The sequence below is a fragment of the Mobula hypostoma genome, chromosome 7 (assembly GCF_963921235.1).
Source record: "Mobula hypostoma chromosome 7, sMobHyp1.1, whole genome shotgun sequence".
NCBI lineage: Eukaryota > Metazoa > Chordata > Chondrichthyes > Myliobatiformes > Myliobatidae > Mobula > Mobula hypostoma.
In genome coordinates, this window is record NC_086103.1 from 22,574,985 (window position 1) to 22,599,198 (window position 24,214).

At 43.5% G+C, this 24,214-nt stretch overlaps 1 protein-coding gene across 1 annotated transcript in view; it reads right to left on the reverse strand.

The window, feature by feature from the left end:
* Positions 1-800: 800 nt before the first annotated feature.
* Positions 801-24,214, reverse strand: part of mtnr1al (melatonin receptor type 1A like) — a 32,897-nt gene continuing 9,483 nt past the window's right edge. Inside the window, exons 2-3 of the mRNA XM_063054853.1 lie at positions 14,106-14,112; positions 801-1,570 (exon numbers count right to left, since the gene is read on the reverse strand). Of these exons, the coding sequence (XP_062910923.1) occupies positions 801-1,570; positions 14,106-14,112 (777 nt within the window). The remainder of the gene's footprint in view (positions 1,571-14,105; positions 14,113-24,214) is intronic.

The window sequence follows — 24,214 nt, forward strand, 5'->3', positions numbered from 1 at the left end:
TGTGGTCCGGTGCTTCCAACGCATCGGCAGTTGTCGGCACCTGGAGGTTTATGGCAGAGAATGTTTCTTCCGTTTGCTGCCTGTTATTGAGACTATTGGGAGTCCTGATAACTCCCGATAGTCCCGATAACAGGCAGCAAAAGGGAGAAACTTTTTTTTCCCGTGCCCATGGTCTACTCTTTATGAAATTATGGTATTGCTTTGCACTGCTGTAACTATATGTTATAATTATGTGGTTTTGTCAGTGTTAGTCTTTGGTTTGTCCTTTTTTTTGTGATATCACTCTGGAGGAACATTGTATCATTTCTTAATGCATGCATTTCTAAATGACAATAAACGAGGACTGAGTGTCCTCATAATCTAATCATTGTGGTCTGGCTTCTGCACCAGTCTGCCATCAAACTATGACATGGCATTGATAAACATTTCCTTTGTGCACATATTGAATGGTTGTAGGCCACACTTTATTCTGCATTTGGCTATACTTTCCAGCAATAGTTTTACTTTAAATTAGAATTTTAACTAGACTATAACATGCAAAATAATCTCATTTAGTTGAAAGTGATTTTGCAGATGCTGGAAATCCAGAGCAACACACATGAAATGCTGGAGGAACTCAGCAGGTCAGACAGCGTCTATGGAGGGGAATAAATAGACAATGTTTCGGACCGAGACCCTTCTTCAGGTCTTGTTGAATTTAGAGGAAATTATCATTTTTTTCTTATTGATGAATATCACATTTAAGTTCAAAAGCCAATGAATGCGCTCCAGTTTGCAAACTGTGGGTGAGTGTTGTTGCTCTAACAAGAGAGATTGATAATCTCTATCATTATTTGTTTATATTCCTGCCTGAATTTGTGGTTTAAAACACCATACACGATAGCATTCAAACTGCTGTTGAAGTATGCCATGAAATAGCTGGCAATGAAAAGCCAGTCTGGTATCATGTTTGCCAACTTTGGATTTACTACTACTCCCAGGCCAATGATGTTCAACGGTACCCAACAAATAGCAAAGAGCACAAAGACCACAAACATTGTTAGGAAGTTCCTGAAGTCATGGTGATTTATCCTGGATGGATTTTCCAGTTTAACTCTCTTTCGGACCCGGATGACATAGATCCAGATATGCAGGTAGCAATATGAGACGATGCTGATTGGCAGAATGAAATGGATGGCTGCAATGGTGACAGTGTAGAAGGGACTGACAGACTGAGCAAAAGTGCAGGAGTATATTCGTGGATCATACTGGAGAGATTCCACAAAGTGAGTGGGAATGACTGCTAGACATGTCAACATCCAGACCAGCAACACGTAGCAAGAGGTTTTTCTGTGGCTGAAGATCTTTTTATATTTCAGACCGTGGCAGATGTAACAATATCTGTTGATTGCAATAGCAGTGATGTTAAAGATGGAGCCAATTACACTCAGTCCCAGGAGCAGCCCACTCATTTGACAGTGGATGTAACCATGTACCCATCCATTGCGAAAGATTGCTATTAGAGTTAGAGGATAAGGGTAGATTGCCACAACAAGGTCAGCAATGGCGAGACTTATCACAAAGACGTTACCTATAAGATAAAACACAGGTGGTTAGCTCAGCAGTGAACATCATTGCTCTCAATTATAAGCACAACAGATTCTGCAGATGCTGGCAATTCAGAGTAACACACACTATGCAGGAGGAACTTAGCACGTCAGACAGCAGCTATGTTCGGATGAAGCGTATTGGCCCAAAATGTCGGCACTTTATTCCTCTCCATGGATGCTGTCTGACCTGTTGAGACCCTTTGGCATTTTGCCTTTAATCGCATTAGAATTGTTAAAGCTACTGGTAGTGAAGGTCAAATTAAATTTATTATCAATATGCGTAAATGTCACCATTTACTATCTTGACATTCATTTTCTTGCAGGCATTTACAGGAAAATAAAGAAATTTATGAAAACAATACATAAACTAAAACTGACGAACAAGCAATGTGCAAAAGAAGGCAAATTAAGGAAATAAAAAAGAAAAAATAATCCTGAGAACGTGAGTTGTAGAGTCCTTGAAATTAAGCCTGGAGGTTGTGGAATCTCTTACTTGCTCTTCTTTCAGTTAGTCCTGATGAAGGGTCTCGGCCTGAAATGTCGACTGTACCTCTTCCTAGAGATGCTGCCTGGCCTGCTGCGTTCACCAGCAACTTTTATGTGTGTTGCTTGAAATTCCAGCATCTGCAGAATTCCTCGTGATGGTGGAATCAGTTCAGTTTACTTATTTTTATTTAGAGATACAATGGGGAAAAGGCCCTTCTAGCCCAACAAGCAACCCACCTATTTAACCTGCTAACTGGTGCATCTTTGGATTGTGAGATGAAAGCAGAGCACCTGGAGGGGAGAACATACAAACTGAATGCCAGAACTAAACTCTGAACTTCCATGCCCCAGCTGTAATAGTGTCGTGCTAACCACTAAGCTATGTTATCTGTTGTAATGTCAGCATTATTAAAAGTAAGATAATACTAATTAGGATGATGGGGGACGGGGGTTTACTTCCGTTCTTTTTACTTTTGGTGTGCTTTGTATATAGTGTGCCTGCCGTGCCATAAGGGTTGTGAAAGCCTCTGTATATACATAACGGCTTTGAAGTTCGAGATAAAGTTGTTTCTTTGGCATGAAGTTGTCGAGTGTGCCTTTTTCAAGGTAGAAGTTACCACATATTTTTGGTGACGAGGTGAACTGGATTTTGTGACCGTATCGGCATGTTTTTCGAGTGGGAGCAGCAGCGCCGATAAGGGGCCCCACGTTCAGATGGCTATGTTTAGGACTATCGGTGAACTTGTGGAAGGAAACGAGGACTGGCCGGAGTATGAGGAAAGATTGGGACACCTTTTCTGTGCTAATGGAATTACTGAGGAGGCTAAGAAGCACTCTATTCTCCTGAGTGTGCGTGGGCCAAAGGCTTACAAGCTAATAAGGAATTTAGCCGCACCACGGAAACCGGGGGATATTCCATATGACGAACCGGTCAAGCTCGTGCGGAACCACTACAATCCGAAACCTTCTGTGTTAGTCCAACGGTGTAAGTTTCACAGCCGTTTCAGGAAGCCAGGTCAGTCTGTGGCCAATTTTGTGGCCGAGCTTTGGCAGCTGTTGGAGCAATGTGATTTCAGAGCAGTGTTGGATGACATGCTCCGTGATCGATTGGTATGCGGCATTAGTAATGATGGCATACAATGCTGCCTGTTAGGGGAAACTCCACCGTTGACTTTCAAGAAAGCGTTAGAGATTTCCCAAGGCATGGAGATGGCTGCTAATAATGTCAAGGATATCCAGAAAGTGGGGGGGGGGGGGGTTGCAGTTGGTGGCAGTGCACCAAGTCAGGAGGGAGACTGGAAAACAGGCAAAGTGGGTGAAATGTTTCCGGTGTGGAGGGACGCACTGTGCAAATGATTGCAAATTCAAAGACACTGTCTGCCATGCTTGTAGCAAAAAGGGACACTTAGCTAAAAAGTGCAGAAGTTCAAAGGGTAAGATTAAGCCTGGACAGGGGAAAGCTCAACAGGATCAGGCAGCCACACACCATCTAGAAGAAGCAGATGAAGAGGCAGCGTGTGCCTACAACATGTTTGCAGTGGAAACAGATGAGGAACCACCTGAACCATATTATGCCACAGTCACTGTCAGGGGAAAGGACATTAAGTTTGAGATTGATTCAGGGGCTACTGCATCGGTCATTAGTGAGGAGACCTACAGGAGAACATGGGGGTCCAACCTGCCTCCCATTAGACAGTCAAAGTTCAAATTTAGGGCCTATACGGGGCAGCCCATACCTCATTTAGGGGTGTTATATGCGGACATTTCAGCCGGGGGGTCAGAAGGCTGAAGCCAGGCTAGTGATAGCTAAGGGCAGGGGGCCCAGTCTTTTGGGTCGTGATTGGCTTTGCAAAATCCGGCTAAACTGGCATGAAAATAAGTATGCGCACACGACAGAGGACACTCTGCAGCAGTACAGTGACGTTTTCAGGGACGAGCTAGGAACACTGAGGGGCGTGACAGTGAAACTCCATGTCGACCCTGAGGCTACACCACGTTTTTTAAGCCCAGGTCGGTGCCCTATGCCATGAAAGGCAAAGTCGAGGAGGAGCTGGAACGTTTACAGAGGCTGGGCATTATTGAGCCCGTCCAGTTTTCAAGGTGGGCAGCTCCCATTGTTCCAGTTTCGAAGGCAGACAAAACGGTGAGGATATGTGAGGATTATAAGCTTACGGTGAATCAGGTCTCTAGGCTGGAGGAGTACCCATTGCCATGGGTGGATGACCTGTTGGCGACCCTGTCAAGGGGGTAAGCTGTTCACAAAGCTGGACATGAGCCAAGCTTACCAACAGCTGCTGCTCGACGAGGATTCAAAGGAGTACATCACAATTAATACGTACAAGGGATTATTCAAGTACAATCGCCTGGTGTTTGGAGTGGCATCCAGCCTTGCCATTTTCCAAAGGACAATGGACACTTTGCTGCAGGGGATTCCGCACGTAGCAGTGTATCTTGATGATATTTTGATCACGGGGGCTACGGAGGTGGAGCATCTGGCTAATTTAGAACGGGTGCTGAAGAGGCTCTCAGACACAGGGCAGCGGTTGAAACGCGGAAAATGTGTGTTCCTGGCATCAAGTGTGACTTATCTGGGACACAAGGTCACAGCTGAGGGGCTTTTTCCTGTGGAGGACAAAGTGAGAGCTATTAAGGAGGCCCCAAGCCCTAAGACCGTCACGGAACTCAGGTCATTTTTGGTCATGGTGAATTATTATGGCAAGTTTCTTCCTGACCTCTCAAGGGTTTTGACTCCACTGTATAAGCTGCTTCACAATGACACTAAGTGGCAGTGTGGTGAAGAGCAGGAGAAAGCTTTCAAGGAAGTGAAAGAACTCCTCCACTCTGCGAAGTGAACAAGCAGCTATGACCCAGACAAGGAGATCACCCTTGCATGTGATGCCTCGCCCTATGGAGTCGGGGCAGTTCTCTCACATGTAATGGAGGACCGTTCAGAGAAGCCTATTAGTTTTGCTTCACGTACCCCGACAGTTGCTGAGAAGGGATATATACAGCTAGACAAAGAAGGTTTGGCCATTGTTTTTGCGGTCAAACGCTTTCCTTAGTACCTTTATGGACGCGTATTTACAATTACACAGACCATAAACCACTGATGAGCCTGTTCAGTGAGACTAGATGCATCCCACCGCTAGCCTCAGCCAGGATACAGCGTTGGGCTCTTACATTGTCAGCCTACCGGTACACTACCGTGTACAGAGCAGGTGGGGACAATGCTAACACCAATGCACTGAGTTGTTTACCTTTACCTGAGACACCTGTTACTACATATGTGCCTCTAGAGACTGTGTTTTCATTGGAGAGGCTGTCAGAGACACCTGTTAAGGCAACCCAGATCAGGCAGTGGACAGAGAGGAACCCAGTCCTGTTCCAAATCAAGACTTTTCTTTTACAAGGTTGGCCCAGAGTCGTGGAAGGAGAGGAACTGAGGCCTTATGCCAAACACAAGACAGAACTCAGTCTGCAGGATGGCTGCATTTTCTGGGGGGGTGGTGAGGGTCATCGTGCCTCCCCCTGGCCGTTCCCAGATTGTGGAGGAAATTCATGAGACTCACCCAGGAGTGTCTCGAATGAAAAGCCTTGTAAGATCCTACGTTTGGTGGCCAGGGATGGATCAGGATCTGGAGAACAAGGTAAAATCATGCACGCAATGTCAGACTAATCAGAAAATGCCACCACCAGCTCCTTTGCACCCGAGGGAGTGGCCAGACCACCCCTAGACTAGGCTACATTTGGACTTTGCTGGTCCTTTTATGGGGCAGATGTTTCTTGTTATGGTAGATGTACATTCTAAATGGATCGGAGCTCACATCATGAGCAACATCATAGCCCCCTCAACCACAGACAAACTCAGGCAAGTGTTTGCAGTTCATGGGCTGCCTGACACTCTGGTCACTGATAATGGCCCGACGTTCACCAGTGAGCTGTTCAGTGAGTTCATGCAGCAGAAAGGCATTCATCACATTCGGACGGCCCCTTTTCACCCAGCCTCAAACGGTTTGGCTGAGCGGGCTGTTCAGACAGTGAAGGAAGGCCTGAAGCCGATGACAGGGGACTCACTTAGCATGCGGCTTTCACGTTTCCTGTTTAAATACCGCCTCACGCCACAGACTACAACTGCTCGCACTCCAGCAGAGATGCTAATGGGGCATAGACCCAAGTCAAGATTGGACCTGCTGCGCTCGGACATGAAGGCAAAAGTGAGATAGACTATGGTGGACATGTCCACCAGTGACTTTGCCAGAGGGCGAGACGCTGGCAGAGGGGTCGGGGTCCCCTGAGGAAGATGGACATTCTCATGCAGACACACAGACCCCTCTCATGCCCTCAACACCAGACCCACCCAAAACGCCCTCACCAGTAGTGCCTGCTGGGCCACCGGGGGTAGTGCGCAGATCACAGCGCACGCGTAAACCTCCTGACGGACTGAATCTTTGACGGGACAGATCTTTTGTTTGTTGTTGTTAGATTGAACATTGAATCCGTCACATTTTCCAGATGTTTTGTATTGATAAACTGTTGCTGAGATTCTAGTATAAGTTTTCAGATGTACGCAAGTTAATAACACCACTGTTTTTTATTTCCTAGTTTTTACATTTGGGTTACGTTGGATTTTAAAGGGGGAGAAGTGTTGTAACGCGAGCGTTATTAAAAGTAAGTTAATACTAATTAGGATGATGGGAAGTTTTACTTTCGTTCTTTTTACTCCTGGTGTGCTTTGTATATAGTGTGCCTGCCATGCCGTACGGGTTGTGAAAGTCTCTGTATAAACATAACGGTTTTGAAGTTCAAGATAAAGTTGTTTCTTTGGCATGAAGTTGTTGAATGTGCCTTTTTCAAAGTAGGAGTTACCACATTACCTACTCTCTGAACTAATTCAACAAACTACAGATTCACTATTGGTGGAGGAGGACGACACCAAAACAACTCAATCAATTAATCAATCTTACTAAATCTCAAAGTTAATTAGTATGCATTTGGTTACAGCATTTCTTCAGAAAACAACAGTCCTTTGATCGCAATACGATTATTTTTCTCATGTTCTGGCCTTGAGCAAGACACGGGAGATTCATGTTCTTGTCCAAAACAGAACCATGCTAAAGCTTAATCAGTTCTGGTAGAAAAAGGTGACAAAGTATATACTGTATATGCACAGAGTACTGCATAGAAACAACAGTTTCACATTCATCTTGCGCACTTGGAAGGTAAAAGTAGCCTTAGAGGCAGAATCAACATGGCCAAATATTTCCTCCTGGTTTTATATTTTTAAAATTCATTAAAATTCACTTTTTACTGTTAAAGCCAAAAACAGTTCAAAATCGAGACCCTGAGCTAGATTATTATTTAAATGGTGAAAGACAGTTGTGCAGAGGGACTTGGGAGTGCTTGTTCATGAATTGCAAAAAGCTGGCTTGCAGGTACAACAGGTTATTAAGAAGGCAAACGGAACGTTGGCCTTCATTGCTAGAGGAATTGAATTCAAGAGCAGGGAGGTCATGCTGCAACTATACAGGGTACTGGTGAGGCCACACCTGGAGTACTGTGTGCAGTTCTGGTCTCCATACTTGAGGAAGGATATACTGGCTTTGGAGGCAATGCAGAGGAGGTTCACCAGGTTGATTCCAGAGATGAAGGGGTTAACCTATGAGGAGAGATTGAGTCCCCCTGGTACGATACTCTGGAATTCAGAAGAATGAGAAGGGATCTTGTAGAAACATACAAAATTTTGAAAGGGATAGATAAGATAGAAGTAGAAAAGATGTTTCTATTGGTAGGTGAGACTAGAACTAGGGGACATTGCCTCATGATTCATAGTCATAGTCATACTTTATTGATCCTGGGGGAAATTGGTTTTCGTTACAGTTGCAAAAAAAAAACAATTTCCCCAATTTCCCCAAAAAACCAATTTGCAAAAGAACCAATTCAGGGGAGAAGATTTAGGACGGAGATGAGGAGAAACTGTTTCTCCCAGAAAGTGGTAAATCTGTGGAATTCTCTGCCCAGGGAAGCAGTTGAGGCTTCTTCACTAAATATATTTAAGATACAGTTAGATAGCTATTTACATAGCAGGAGAATTAAGGGTTATGGGGAAAAGGCAGGTAGATAGAGCTGAGTTTACTGACAGATCAGCCATGATCTTATTGAATGGCGGGGCAGGCTCGATGGGCCGAATGGCCTACTCCTGCTCCTATTTCTTGTGTTCTCGAAAGAATACTAATCATTTATTTAAAAAAAGAATTTTAAATATTTGAGCAACACACACAAAAAATGCTGGTGAACGCAGCAGGCCAGGCAGCATCTATGGGAAGAAGTACAGTCGACGTTTCGGGCCGAGACCCTTTACCCTTTGTCAGGAATTCAGTGCTAATTCCTGGCATTTTGAAAGATCGCCAGTTTTCTCACCAATATCAGCATATTCAAAAATAGTTTGAAGAATTACATTTTGGTTTGAGTAAGAGTTCAAAATTGGAGAAACACACACGTCTTGGGGGAATCATAAGCTATCGACTTATGAATAGTTTGCCGATTCTTAAGGACCTGATTTAAAAGGAAAAGTTGAATAGAGAGAGTGCAGAGGAGATTTACAAAGATGTTGCCTGGATTGGAGAACATGCCTTATGAGAAGGGACAGAGGATGACAGGTGACCTGATAGAGGTGTATAAGATGATGAGAGGATGATTGATCGTGTGGATAGTCAGAGGCTTTTTCCTGGGACTGAACTGGCTAACACAGGGGGACATAGGTATAAGGGGGATGTCAGAGGTGCATTTTTCACATAGAGAGTGGTGGGTGCGTGGAATGTACTGCCAGTGATGGTGGTAGAGGCGGATACAATAGGGCCTTTTAGATCTTAGATAGGTACTATGGACCTTAGAAAAATAGAGGGCTGGCCGGTAGGGAAATTCTAGGCAGCCTCTAGAGTAGGTTACATGGTCTGCACAACATTTTGGGCCAAAGGGCCTATAATTTGCTGTAGATTTCTATGTTCTATGTTCTAAGTTAGGAATTTACTCCTATGAATATAGGAGAATTAGTGGAGATTTTGTGGAGTATGCAACATTATGAGGGGTATAAATAGGGCAGATACAAACAGGCCTTTTCCACTGAGGTTGGGTGAGACTAGAACTGAAGCTCAAAGGTTTAGTGTGAAATGTTCAGCAAAGGCAGGTCCTGTTTGACAAACTTACCGGAGTTCTTTGAGGATATAACAAGCGCAGTGGATAGAGGGGAACAGATGGATGTTATTTACTTGGATTTCCAGAAGACGTTCGATTGGGGTGATGCATAAAACACTTATCCATAAGATAGGATGCATAAAGTTGGGGGTGAAGTATCAGCATGGATTGAGGATTGGTTAACTAATGGAAAGCAGAGAGTTGGGATACACGGGTGTTATTTTGGTTGGCAATCAGTAGTGAGCAGTGTGTCACAGGGGTTGGTGCTGGGGCCGCAACTATTCATGATATCCATTAACAATTTGAAAGAGGGGACCGAGTATAGTGTATCTAAGTTTGCTGATGACACTAAATTGAGTGGAAAAGCAAATTGTGCAGAGGATACAGAGAGACTGCAGAGAGATATAGATAGGTTAAGTGAATGGGCAAGGGTCTGGCAGATAGAGCATAATTTTGATAAATATGAGGTCATCCACTTTGGAAGAGAAAATGGAAGATCCGGTTGTCATTTAAATGGTAAAAAACTGCAGCATGCTCTGTGCAGAAGGACTTGGGAGTGCCTGAGCATGAATCACAGAAGGTTGGTTTGCAGGTTCAGCAGGCTAACAGGAAAGCAAATGGAATGTTGGCCTTCTTTACTAGAAGGATTGAATTTAAGAGCAAGGTACTGGTGAGGCTGCAGCTGGAGTCTGGTCTCCTTACTTGAGGAAGGATATATTGGCTTTAGAGGCGGTGCACAGGAGGTTCACCAGATTTTGTTCTTTAAGAGATGTCCCAGATAAGTAGCTGCCCCAATTAACCATTGACCGAATTAACCAAATCCACTGGATAGACGGGGACTGATTAGCGATAGCTGCACTTTCTGCGTGTAGATTATGTCTAACTGATCTCATAGAGTTTTTCGAGGAAAGTACCAGGAAAGGTGATGAAAACATGGAAGTGGATGTTGTCTATATGGACTTCAGCAAGGCCTTTAACAAGTTCCTGGATGAGAGGTTGGTCAAGGAGGTTCAGTTGCTTGGCATTCAAGATGGGCTATTAAATTGCATTGGACGTTGGCTTCACAAAAGAAGTCAGAGAGAGGTAATAGATGGTTGCCTCTCTCACTGGAAGCCTGTGACTAGTGGAGTGCTGCAGGGATCAGTGCTGGGTCCATTGTTGTTTGTGATCTATATCAGTATCTGGATGATAATGTAGTAAACTGGATCGGCAAATTTGCAAGTGACACCAAGAATGAGGGTATAGTGGACTGTGGGGAAGACTATCAAAGCTTGCAGTGGGATCTGGACCAGCTGGAAAAACGGCTAAAACTTGGCAAATAGGATTTAATGCAGAAAATGTGGGGTGTGGCATTTTAGGAGGACAAACCAAGATAGGATTTATACCTTGAGCAGTAGGGCACTGAGGAGTAAGGTAAAACAGAAGGATCTGGGAATACAGATCCATAATTCCTTGGAAGTTGTGTCACAGGTAGATAGGGGCATAACGAAATCTTTTGGCACATTGGCTTTCATAAAACAATGTATTGAGTACATGAATTGGTATGTTATATTGAAGTTGTATAAGAAGTTGGTGAGGCCTAACTTGGAGTATTGTGTGTAGTTTTGGCCATCTACTTACAGGAAAGATGTCAATAAGATGGAAAGATTGCAGAGAAAATTTATGAGGCTGATGCCAGGACTTGAGGACCTGAGCTGTAGGGAAAGGTTGAAAGGTCAGGACTTTATTACCTAGAGTGTAGAAGAACGATAGAGTTACACAGAACTATGGAGTAAATACAAACAGGCTTTTTCCACTGAGGTTGGGTGAGATTAGCGGGCCATGGTTCAGGGGTGAAAGGTGAAATGTTTAAGAGGGATATGAGGGGGAACTTCTTCAATCAGAGTGTGGTGTGAGTGTGGAACGAGCTGCCAGTGGAAGTGATGTATGTGGGTTCGATTTTAACATTTAAGAGAAATTTGGTACATGGATGGGAGAGGTATCGAGGGTTATGGTCCAGGTGCTGGTCAATGGGACTAGGCAGATTAATGGTTTGGCATAGACTAAATGGACTGAAGGGTCTAATTCTATGCTGTAGTGTTCTATGACTCAAGATAGTGTATGGTGACATAAAAGGTTATGTACTTTAATAATAAATTTACTTGGACTTACACTTGAATTCATATAGCAACCAAGAGGTAAATCCAAGTCAAAGAGATGGAATTTATTTCTGCTCCACAGAGATCAAATGATTTTCAATGAAGTGGAAATATAAAAGGTAGTTGGTGCGGGAGTTTGATTGTTGGATAATACATGGGTAACAACAAAAAAACCTGCAGTTGCAGGAAATCTCAAGTGAAAACATAAAATGCTGGAGGTAATTTGCAGGTCAGAACTGGAAAGGAGACAGAGGCTTGTTAAACTGTAGGGAGAGTGACTAAGGTCTTTGACTTGAAACATTAGCTCTATTTCTCAACCCACAGATGTGGCCTGATACGTCGTGTATTCCTAGCGTTTTCTGTTCTTGTTTTACATGCACAGAGATCAGACATTTGCACGTTCCAGTCATAAAGTAGCTTATACCCAAGAGGAATTCACATCAGACAGTCTTCAGACCTCCAGTGTTAAGACAGATGCTATTCCACACAACTGATTCTCATTCTTTCATGGAAGAAAGAAGTCATTCTTTTCTTTCAAAGAAATGAAATCTCTTACTGAAACAAATGAAATCTTACCTCTATGAAGAAAAAAAAGATTGGTGATACTGGAAATAGCTTTCTGGAGTCGTTTCCTGTGGTTTCTGACTTACTCTGGCTGCTTCAGCCACCTCCACCCCTCTGTTTTCCAATCCCATTGAAGGGTCTGAGCCCAAAATGCTGACTGCTTATTCCCCTCCATAGATGCTATTTGAATTGCTGACTTCCTCCTGCATTTTGCTTGTGTTGCTCAGATTTCCAGCATCTGTGGAATTATGTGTTTATGTGAAGGTATTAGCGTGCCGTTTCTGAGAAATCAGTAATTTATTGGCTTAATCTCTAAATGCCATGTAACACTGGGGTCCTGCAATTCCTAGGGCTGCGGAGAATGAGAAAAATATCTCTGTCCACCTTTGCTTTTCTCCTTGTATTCCTCTTTCAAACTCATCAATACAAAAATTTGTCCTTGGTGATATGAACAGTCCTTGGTTGTCCTTGATGAATATGTGAGATAAAGTAAGATTTAAGAAAAGATTAGCTTTGTTTGTCACACATACATCAAAACATCGAAACACTCAGTTAAATACCTCAATGACCAACACATCCTGAGGCAACACACGAAATGCTGGAGGAACTCAGCAGCCCAGGCAGCACCTACGGAAAAGAGGACAACTGATGCTTCAGGCTGACACCCTTCAGCAGGACTGGAGAAAAAGAGATGAGGAGGCTGAGTAAAAAGGTTGGGGGACGGGAGGGAGAAACACAAGGTGATAGGTGAAACCGGGAGGTGGGGAAGGGGTGAAGTAAAGAGTTGGGAAATAGCTTGGTGAAAGAGATACAGGGTTGGAGAAGAGGAAATCTAATAGGAGAGGACAGAAGGCCATAGAAGAAAGAGAAAAGGTGGTGGGCAGGACCAAAGGAAGGTGATGAGCAGGCAAGGAGATAAGGTGAGGGAGCGAAATGGGAATGGGGAATAGAGAAGGGTGGGGGCATTATCTTAAGTTCAAGAAATCCATGCTCATGCCATCAGGTTGGAGGCTACCCAAACGGAATATAAGGTGTTGCTCCTCCAACCTGAGTGTGGCCTCATCACAACAGCAGAGGAGGGCATGGATGGACAGGTTGGAATGGGAATAGAAAGTAGAAATAAAATGGGATCTCAACTGGGAAATCCCACTCTTTCTGGTAGATGGAGCGTAGGTGCTCAGCGAAGCGGTCTGCAATATTCAAGAGGCTACACCGGGAGCACCAGGTACAATAGGTGACCCCAGCAGACTAAGAGGTGAGGTGTCACCTCACCCAGAAGGAATGTTTGGAGCCCCGAATAATAGTGAGGGAGGAGGTGCAGGGGCAGATGTAGCACTTGTTCCGCTTGCAAAGATAAGTGCCAGGAGGGAGATTAGTGGGGAGTGATGAATGGACAAAGGAGTCGCATAGGGAACGATCCCTGCGGAAAGCAGAAAGTGGGGGGAGGGTAAGGTTGGTGCTTGGTGTTGGGATTCTATCGGAGATGGCGGAAGTTATGGAGAATTACGTGCTGGACACGGAGGCTGGTGGGGTGGTAGGGTGAGTACAAGAGGAACCCTCTTCCTGGTGGGATGGCAGGAGGATGGGGTGAAGACAGACATGCGCAACTTTGAGCTGGGGACTGCCTGTAAGTATTGCTAGGCATCTGGCGCCAACAGAGCATGCCCCCTACAACTCACTGACGCTGATCATACTGTACATTTTTTGGAATGTGGGAGGAAACTCAAGCACCCAGAGGAAACTCACAGAGTAACAGGAAGTACATACAAACTCCTTACAGGCAGTGATGGGAATTGAGCCCTAATCTTACAGTTGGCGCTCTAAAGCACTGCACTAACCACTGTGCTACCATGTCACGTAACATAGTTTCTTCCCTCACACTTGGGACTATTGCTCACAGTATTGTCTAAGGACCAGATCAAAGCCCACATCTTGTCAAATCCATTCACGTTTGGTGATGTATGACCCTATTCTATCAGTTGTTCAGTTGTGAAACACAGCAGAGAAGGAAGAAGCCCATTCTGCTTATTATATAATGTGTTTCCCGAATGTCCTTAAAATCTAATAAGCACACAAGGGCTGGATCTAAAAGGGGCAGCAACCTGCAGAGCAAGAAGTGCAGGGGATTTCTGAGAACGGCGGGCCTTTCTGCGGCAAACAGTGTGTTATAAAGAGTAACGATTGTATTTTAATTTGAAACTGCAAATAGTTTGTGCAGCCTGATTTTTATATAGTTACAGCTGTGTGTTGCAGCAAATGAATAAAATTTGATAAATAAAAGGACTGAGATTGGTGAGGTGAGATGACCAGTATAAAGAGGCGAAGGACAGTAGTGAGAAAGGAGTAACTTCTTTCTATAATAACACTCACTAAATGCTGGAGGAACTCAGCAGGCCAGGCAGCATCTATGGAAAAGAGTTCTTTCTATTTTTGACTAATCAATCTACTCCCATTGTATTGAAAACCTGGGGAGGAAAACAGGATTGCTCTCACTGGAGGATATGAATGATTCAGCGGAGTAAAGGTCATATCTTCATTTTGGTGTACAAGCTATGGCTCTGCATTTAGAAAGAAAACCAGACAGCTGTGGAGGCCAAATCATTGCCTACTGAATATTGGAAAGCCCAGACAGAGGGGACATGGAGAGGTTGTTTCCAATAGTAGGAGAGTATAGGACCAGAGGGCAAAGCCTCAGAATAGAAGGATGTCTCTTTAGCACACAGATGAGGAGGAAATTCTTTATCCATAGAGTCGTGAATCTGTGGAATTCATTGCCACTGACAGTTGTGGAGGTTAAGTCATTGGGTATACTTAAAATGGGTTCTTGATTAGTAAAGGTTACAAGGAGAAAGCAGGCGAATGGGGTTGAGAGATAATAGATAATAGATCAACCATGACGGAATGGCACAGTAAACTCAAAGGGCTGAATGCCCTAATTCGGCTCCAATGTCATATGGTCTTATGGCCTAAAATAGGGCAAACTGATTGTTAACTTATCTTGGGATTTCTATAAACTTGGCAACATCATATGTAATACAAGAACAAATCATATAGTGGAAGATTTTTGAAAGCATTCACAACCAGTGTCAAATTTTTGCCTCATCAGCTGTAATGAAAGAAAGAATCAGAGGATTTTTTTCAGACTTAGCTGCATTATCTGGTAATTTTCACCATTTGACGTTTGACCAGCATTTGTGTTAATGGAGGAGCCGACAAGTATAAATAATGTGAATTTTTTTTCATAATTAGTGCAAATTAATCTAACCTTGCTGTCAAGATGCTAAATTATTATTTGTCAATTCAGATTCTTGCAGAAATGACGACAGAGTTATTGATGGAAATAGCCTACTACTGAGTCTACAATCAAACTACCGATTAGTTGATTAACCTTGAAAGGACAGGAAGGAGAAAGAGAGTGCAGGGTCATTAGCATTCTGTTCCCTTTTTTTTAACCTCAAAGGGACTGACGGCAAAATTTGCCTTTTGAAGTGCATAGAGAAACAGTTTAAAGAAGTCCGTTAGTCTTGCGAGACCATGGATCTGCGCCTGGAAAGTCTTCACTCTCCAGGGCGCAGGCCTGGGCAAGGTTGTATGGAAGACCAGCAGTTGCCCATGCTGCAAGTCTCCCCTCTCCATGATACCAATGTTGTCCAAGGGAAGGGCATTAGGACCCATACAGCTTGGTACCAGTGTCGTCACAGAGCAGATGCTGGAAATTCAAGCAACACACATCAAAGTTGCTGGTGAACGCAGCAGGACGAAGTTTTGTATCCACAGATTTTCTGGGGGCAGCCCGCAAGTGTCAAAATGCTTCTGAGAGCATACCTACATCCTACTAACCTGTATATCTTTCGAATGCGGGAGGAAACCAAAGTACCAGGAGGAAACCCACACAGAAACGGGGAAAACGTATAGACAGCAGTAGGAATCAAACCCCGATCGGTAATTGTGCTAACCACTACACCAGTGTGCCACTCTTACACATAGAAACATAGAAAATAGGTGCAGGAGTAGGCCATTTGGCCCTTCGAGCCTGCACCGCCATTTATTATGATCATGGCTGATCATCCAACTCAGAACCCCACCCCAGCCTTCCCTCCATACCCCCTGACCCCTGTAGCCACAAGGACCATATCTAACTCCCTCTTAAATATAGCCAATGAACTGGCCTCAACTGTTTCCTGTGGCAGAGAATTCCACAGATTCACCACTCTCTGTGTGAAGAAGTTTTTCCTAATCTCAGTCCTAAAAGGCTTCCCCCTTATCCTCAAACTGTGACCCCTCGTTCTGGACTTCCCAACATCGGGAACAATCTTCCTGCATCTAGCCTGTCCAATCCCTTTAGGATTTTATACGTTTCAATCAGATCCCCCCTCAATCTTCTAAATTCCAACGAGTACAAGCCTAGTTCATCCAGTCTTTCTTCATATGAAAGTCCTGCCATCCCAGGAATCAATCTGGTGAACCTTCTTTGTACTCCCTCTATGGCAAGGATGTCTTTCCTCAGATTAGAGGACCAAAACTGCACACAATACTCCAGGTGTGGTCTCACCAAGGCCTTGTACAACTGCAGTAGTACCTCCCTGCTCCTGTACTCGAATCCTCTCGCTATAAATGCCAGCATACCATTCGCCTTTTTCACCGCCTGCTGTACCTGCATGCCCACTTTCAATGACTGGTGTATAATGACACCCAGGTCTCGTTGCACCTCCCCTTTTCCTAATCGGCCACCATTCAGATAATAATCTGTTTTCCTATTTTTGCCACCAAAGTGGATAACTTCACATTTATCCACATTAAATTGCATCTGCCATGAATTTGCCCACTCACCTAACCTATCCAAGTCACCCTGCATCCTCTTAGCATCCTCCTCACAGCTAACACTGCCGCCCAGCTTTGTGTCATCCGCAAACTTGCAGATGCTGCATTTAATTCCCTCATCCAAGTCATTAATATATATTGTAAACAACTGGGGTCCCAGCACCGAGTCTTGCGGTACCCCACTAGTCACTGCCTGCCATTCTGAAAAGGTCCCGTTTATTCCCACTCTTTGCTTCCTGTCTGCTAACCAATTCTCCACCCACACCAATACCTTACCCCCAATACCGTGTGCTTTAAGTTTGCACACTAATCTCCTGTGTGGGACCTTGTCAAAAGCCTTTTGAAAATCCAAATATACCACATCCACTGGTTCTCCCCTACCCACTCTACTAGTTACATCCTCAAAAAATTCTATGAGATTCGTCAGACATGATTTTCCTTTCACAAATCCATGCTGACTTTGTCAGATGATTTCACCGCTTTGCAAATGTGCTGTTATCACATCTTTGATAACTGACTCCAGCAGTTTCCCCACCACCGACGTTAGGCTAACCGGTCTATAATTCCCCGGTTTCTCTCTCTCTCCTTTTTTAAAAAGTCGGGTTACATTAGCCACCCTCCAATCCTCAGAAACTAGTCCAGAATCTAACGAGTTTTGAAAAATTATCACTAATGCATCCACTATTTCTCGGGCTACTTCCTTAAGCACTCTGGGATGCAGACCATCTGGCCCTGGGGATTTATCTGCCTTTAATCCCTTCAATTTACCTAACACCACTTCCCTACTAGCATGTATTTCGCTCAGTTCCTCCATCTCACTGGACCCTCTGTCCCCTGCTATTTCCGGAAGATTATTTATGTCCTCCTTAGTGAAGACAGAACCAAAGTAATTATTCAATTGGTCTGCCATGTCCTTGCTCCCCATAATCAATTCACCTGTTTCTGTCTGTAGGGGACCTACATTTGTCTTTACCAGTCTTTTCCTTTTTAAATATCTATAAAAGCTTTTACAGTCAGTTTTTACGTTCCCTGCCAGTTTTCTCTCATAATCTTTTTTCCCCTTCCTAATTAAGCCCTTTGTCCTCCTCTGCTGAACTCTGAATTTCTCCCAGTCCTCAGGTGAGCCACTTTTTCTGGCTAATTTGTATGCTTCTTCTTTGGAATTGATACTATCCCTAATTTCTCTTGTCAGCCACGGGTGCACTACCTTCCTTGATTTATTCTTTTGCCAAACTGGGATGAACAATTGTTGTAGTTCATCCATGCGATCTTTAAATGCTTGGCATTGCATATCCACCGTCAATCGTTTAAGTGTCATTTGCCCGTCTATCTTAGCTAATTCACCTCTCATACCTTCAAAGTTACCCTTCTTTAAGTTCAGAACCTTTGTTTCTGAATTAACTATGTCACTCTCCATCTTAATGAAGAATTCCACCATATTATGGTCACTCTTACCCAAGGGGCCTCTCACTACAAGATTGCTAATTAACCCTTCCTCATTGCTCAAAACCCAGTCTAGAATAGCCTGCTCTCTAGTTGGTTCCTCGACATGTTGGTTCAAAAAACCATCCCGCATACATTCCAAGAAATCCTCTTCCTCAGCACCTTTACCAATTTGGTTCACCCAATCTACATGTAGATTGAAGTCACCCATTATAACTGCTGTTCCTTTATTGCACACATTTCTAATTTCCTGTTTAATACCATCTCCGACCTCACTACTACAGTTAGGTGGCCTGTACACAACTCCCACCAGCGTTTTCTGCCCCTTAGTGTTACGCAGCTCTACCCATATCGATTCCACATCTTCCCGGCTTATGTCCTTCCTCTCTATTGCGTTAATCTCATCTTTAACCAGCAACGCCACCCCACCTCCTTTTCTTTCATGTCTATCCCTCCTGAATATTGAATATTCCTGAACGTTGATCTCCCATCCTTGGTCACCCTGGAGCCATGTCTCTGTGATCCCAACTATATCATAATCATTAATAACAATCTGCACTTTCAATTCATCCACCTTGTTACGAATGCTCCTTGCATTGACACACAAAGCCTTCAGGCGCTCTTTTACAACTCTCTTAGCCCTTATACAATGGTATGTTGAAAAGTGGCCCTTTTTGATGCTTGCCCTGGATTTGTCGGTCTGCCACTTTTACTTTTCTCCTTACTACTTTTTGCTTCTACCCTCACTTTACACCCCTCTGTCTCTCTGCACTGGTTTGATTCGAAGAAGTAAGTCTGAGAGTCGGAGCGGGAGTGCGGAGGAAGACATTTTTGAAATTTTCGGTTTCATCTTCTGCTTCCTTGAAATGGAGTGCAAACAAGTGACCCTCACTCCTGGGGGGTGGGAGGGGGAGGTCTGACTAACACTACCTAATAAATGAGATAAGCCTGTGCAACACACAGAATGCTGGAGGAACTCAGCAGGTCAGACAGCATCTATGGAAATGAATAGACACTCAACGTTTCAAGCTGAGACCCTTCGTTAAGACTGTACCATTTCTACCACAGTGTTCTTTTGACTTACACTGATCATTGTTCATTCTGCCTGGTAACAAATGAAATTACCAACAGTGTGAAAACCTTGACTATTTCACTTGGGTAGGGAGAAAATAAAATAGATTATCAGATGTCCCTTTTTCACCTTGTTCTAGTTTGGGAAAAAAATGGCAAACTACTGAGGTAGGATATATTGGATCATGAGTGAACTAAATTTAAAATATATGTCTTGAAGTTAAGAGGTTAAGTGGTCCAATTGTAATATTTAAATAATGAAGTGAATTTAGAAGAGAATGAGTCATCATTTTCACAATGCGACCCAAAGCAAGAGGACATTGTGCTAAAATAAGAACCAAAATGCAATTCCAAGTGAAACATTTTCATGCAAATGGGAAAGTTAGTGGAAAATAATTGAATTGAATTGAATTGAATGATCTTTATTGTCATTATACATAGGTACAATGAAACTCTGTTTGGCTTCCTCTCAGGCAATTAAATAAAGCGGTAGATAAAAACAAGACAGTAATAGAAAAACAGTATTAAATAGATAAGTAACAGAAAATAAGTTGCAGCAGCACCAGCATATCACAGTAATGCACAAAGTGCTGTTAATGCAAGTATTTGAGGCCTTGTGTGTGCATGTGTGTGCTCACAGTTTCAGTCATTGTTCTGTGGGAGTGGTGTGATGGAGGCCACAGCTCTGGGATAGAAGCTATTCCTCAGTCTATTTGTTCTGGCTTTTAGTGTCCTGAACCTTTTGCCACAGAAGTCATGAGTACAGAAACAGGAATATAACATAAGAAGAGGATATTAATTTAAAATGGCTAAAAGGCAGCCATTATAAGAATGGAGTGAATTTTGAACTCTGTAATGCAAAAGGCATTGTTCCATTCCTGTGACAAGTATACCATACTTCAGAATCAGAATTTGAACTAGGTTTAATACCATTGGTACATGTGGTCAATTTTGTTGTTTTGTGCAGCACTACTTTGCAATACACAATAATATATTAGAAAACAATAAAGTACAATAAAAAATGTGTTAAAAATTAAATTAAATAAGTAGCGCAAAAAGAAAGCAAAAAAAGAAGAGATGTTGTCCAGGTGGGTTCAATGTACATTTAGAAATCTGATGTTGAGTGTGTGTTTTCATGCTCCTGTACCTCCTCCTTGATGGTAGTAATGAGAAGATGGTATGCCCTGGGTGATGAGGGTCCTTAATGATGGATGCTGCCTTTTTGAAGCATCACCTCTTGAAGAAGTCCTCAATGCTTGGGAGGTTAATGCCCATGATGGAGCTATCTGCAGCTTTTTCCGATCCTGTGCAGTGGCCCCACCATACCAGATGTTGATGCGACTTACACTACACCTACAGCAATTTGGCAAGAGTCTTTGGTGACTCGCCAAGTATCCTCAAACTCCTAATGAAATATAGCTGCTGCTGCGCTTTCTTTGTATTTGCATCAATATGTTGGGCCCTGAACACCTGGAATAGAAAAAAAAGATAGTTCTAAAAGGAAAGCAAATTTGTGTTTCATTTATTCATTGGAAGGATTTAGCTGCCACTCACAAGATAATCAGTTATTGTTCAGCAATAATTGTCCTTGAGGAAGAGCAGGGAAGTCACGTTCTTAAACTGCCATTTTCCTTTGGCCTTGCTGGGTATGTTGTCAGAGTGTTTTTCCAGGAAAGGTAATCTCATTGAGTTTTGGGCTGGGTGTTCGTCCCAGCGACAATGAAGGAATGGCAATAAAATTTCAAGTCAGATCTTGTGTCATCTGGGGAGGAACTTGCTAATGTTGGCATTTCCATGTGCCTGATATCTTTGTTTTCTTTACGGTCACAGGCTGTTGAAGTTACAATGGCAGGTAAGTGTAGTGTATTTCATACAGTGGATTCCAGTTAATTGGGCCATCAGTTAATCAAGCCATCAATTAACTGGGCCAGCCACTTATTTGGGATAATTCTTAAAGAATAAAAACTAAATCAAGAAAATAGCTGGTACTTCCTTCATTTATTTGGGACTCTATGCTGCTTAACTGAGAAAGGAGACTGGTGCTGGATTGTGTCACATGTAATTGTGAGGCCGTGAGACACCATGCCATGCTTAGAGCAAACAGTTTTCAAATAGCGTCAGGTGCATGTGTTTGTGTTTAAGCAAAAGCAATGATTTTTCTCAGGTTGGAGGAACAACACCTTATATTCCTTCTGGGTTGCCTCCAACCTGATGGCATGAACATTGACTTCTCAAACTTCCGCTAATGTCCCACCTCCCACTTGTACCCCATCCGTTATTTATTTATATACACACATTCTTTCTCTCTCTCTCCTTTTTCTCCCTCTGTCCCTCTCACTATACCCCTTGCCCATCCTCTGCGTTTTCCCCCCCTCCCCCTTTTCTTTCTCCCTGGGCCTCCTGTCCCATGATCATCTCATATCCCTTTTGCCAATCACCTGTCCAGCTCTTGGCTCCATCCCTCCCCCTCCTGATTTCTCCTATCATTTCGGATCTCCCTCTCCCCCTCCCACTTTCAAATCTCTTACTAGCTCTTCTTTCAGTTAGTCCTGACAAAGGGTCCCGGCCCGAAAAGTTGACTGTACCTCTTCCTAGAGATGCTGCCTGGCCTGCTGCGTTCACCAGAAACTTTGATGTGTGTTGCAATGACTTAACCAGAAATAACCAGTAAGGCAAATCAGAGCTCATTTTGTCAGTGCGGTTTCAGCCATTCAGACTTGGAGATGAAAGTTAAACTATTTCATGACTTCAGGTTAGGAACTATGAAGAATTTGAAGGTATCAACAATCATCTTGAATGTTCCAATGAAAATGAAGGATAGGAGGATGTAATCATTGAAAGCGTGTTATGTAAGCAAACTGCACTAAGTGTCTGCGCTGATTTAGTTCACTTACAGTCAATCAAAAGAATGCGGCAGTGTTCCTCCATCCATAACTATTATGAGCTAATGCACAATTTTATCCCTGCACCAAGCATAGCTTTCCCTCCCCCCCCCCACTTTCTACTTTCCACAGGGATCACTCCCTACGCGACTCCCTTGTCCAGTTGTCCCTCCCCACTGATCTCACTCCTGGGACTTATCGTTGCAAGTGGAACAAGTGCTACACCTGCCCCTACACCGCCTTCCTCACTACCATTTAGGGCTCCAAACAGTCCTTCCAGATGAGGTGACACTTCACCTCTGAGTCTGTTGAGGTCAACTACTGTATCCAGTGCTCCCAGTGTGTCCTCCTGTATATCAATGAGACCAGACGTAGATTGGGAGACCGCTTTGCTGAGCACTTACATTCCATCCACCAGAAAAAGCTTGATCTCCCAGTGTCCACCCATTTTAAGTCCATATCCCATTCCCATTCTGACATGTCAAGGTGGCATATAGAGGATGAGAAACATCATCCAGAATTGCCTGGATTTTTCGTTAGGTCCTTTGTTCTACCACAGCCTCCAGTATGTCCAACTTGACTCCTATAATAGAGCCAGTCTTTCTAATCAGTTTATTGAGCCTGTTGGCATCACCCATGTTGATGCCATTGCCCCAGCACGCCACCACACAGAAGACGGTACTGGCAACAATAGACTGGTAGAACATGTGAAAGAGAGGCCTGCATACTGTTCTAATTTTTTCTGGTTTTCAATTAAATACATAATTTGTTACTCAGTTAAACAGTGGTTTGTCTTTTTTTTATATACCTTTCTAAATATTTCCATGAAACTTCAGCTAATTTAGGCAGATGTTTAATTGGGCTAAAATGTACCCCAATTAACTGGAATCCACTGCAGCAGCTACTACTGTCACATGGCATAAAACATAGAGGGAATGATTATCATCCCCTGTGTTCTCGCTGACTTAGATGGGCTTTTGAAGGAGCATTTCTGAACCTACCTGCTCATCCCTCAAATCTATTTTGTTGCCCCAGTCCATTCCCTTCCCACCGACACTTGGGGCACCTCTCATGCTCTCCAGCATTTTGACAACCTTCAATTCCTCTGTCCCCACCCTATACACTTTCATCACCCATCAGGAAAGTGTTTAGGCTCTCCCACTCTTTCTAGGACATAGATCAACCCAATCCCCTCTGCTATCACTCTCCTCCACCTGGCAGAACTTGAGCTTACTCTGAACAATGTCCCTTTTGATTCCTCCCACTTTCTACCAATCAAAGGTGTAGCTATGGGCCCTTGCTGCATCTACCATTTCATTGGCTATCCATGCTTCAAACCTCCTCTGGTACCACTCCCTAATCTTCCTCCTGAACCATATCGGATCAATTAGGAGAATACACCAAGTGTGCATGCCGCCAACTGATTGCACAGTGAATTGACTGGGCTTCCTATGCATGGAGGGCTCTCTCTTTTCACGCAGGCTTTGCTTTTTGTCTGAGTGCGGCTAGTTCATTGCTCCCACACTGCACGTTATTACCACTGTGCACTATTACTAACCTGACTCAGTAAAAACATTTAACCATGCTACCGCATTGTCATTCTTCCACAGTGCATATATAACACCTCCACTACGTTGATGTCTGAATTGTTGTTACCTCCTGCACCCACCCATAACTCATCAATTTCATTTAATTCTCTGAATGGAACCTTGCATCTGTCCAATTTACTGATTTCCTGCATGGTTTTGGTTTATTGATCATTACAAAATGTGTCTCTGGTGTTACCCACTCCCTCCACCAGAACACACTCTCTCTTCCCCAACCCACCAACACTGACAGAACAGCGATAGAGCTCCCTTACTCCAGAACATTTACCCCACAAGCCCACCAAATGATAAATTCATACATAGACCATAAGACATAGGAGCAGAATTAGGCCATTCAGCCTATCATGTCTGACTTATTATCCTTCTCAACCCCATTCTTCTGTCTTCTGCCTGTAACGTTTGAAGCATTGACTAATAATGAA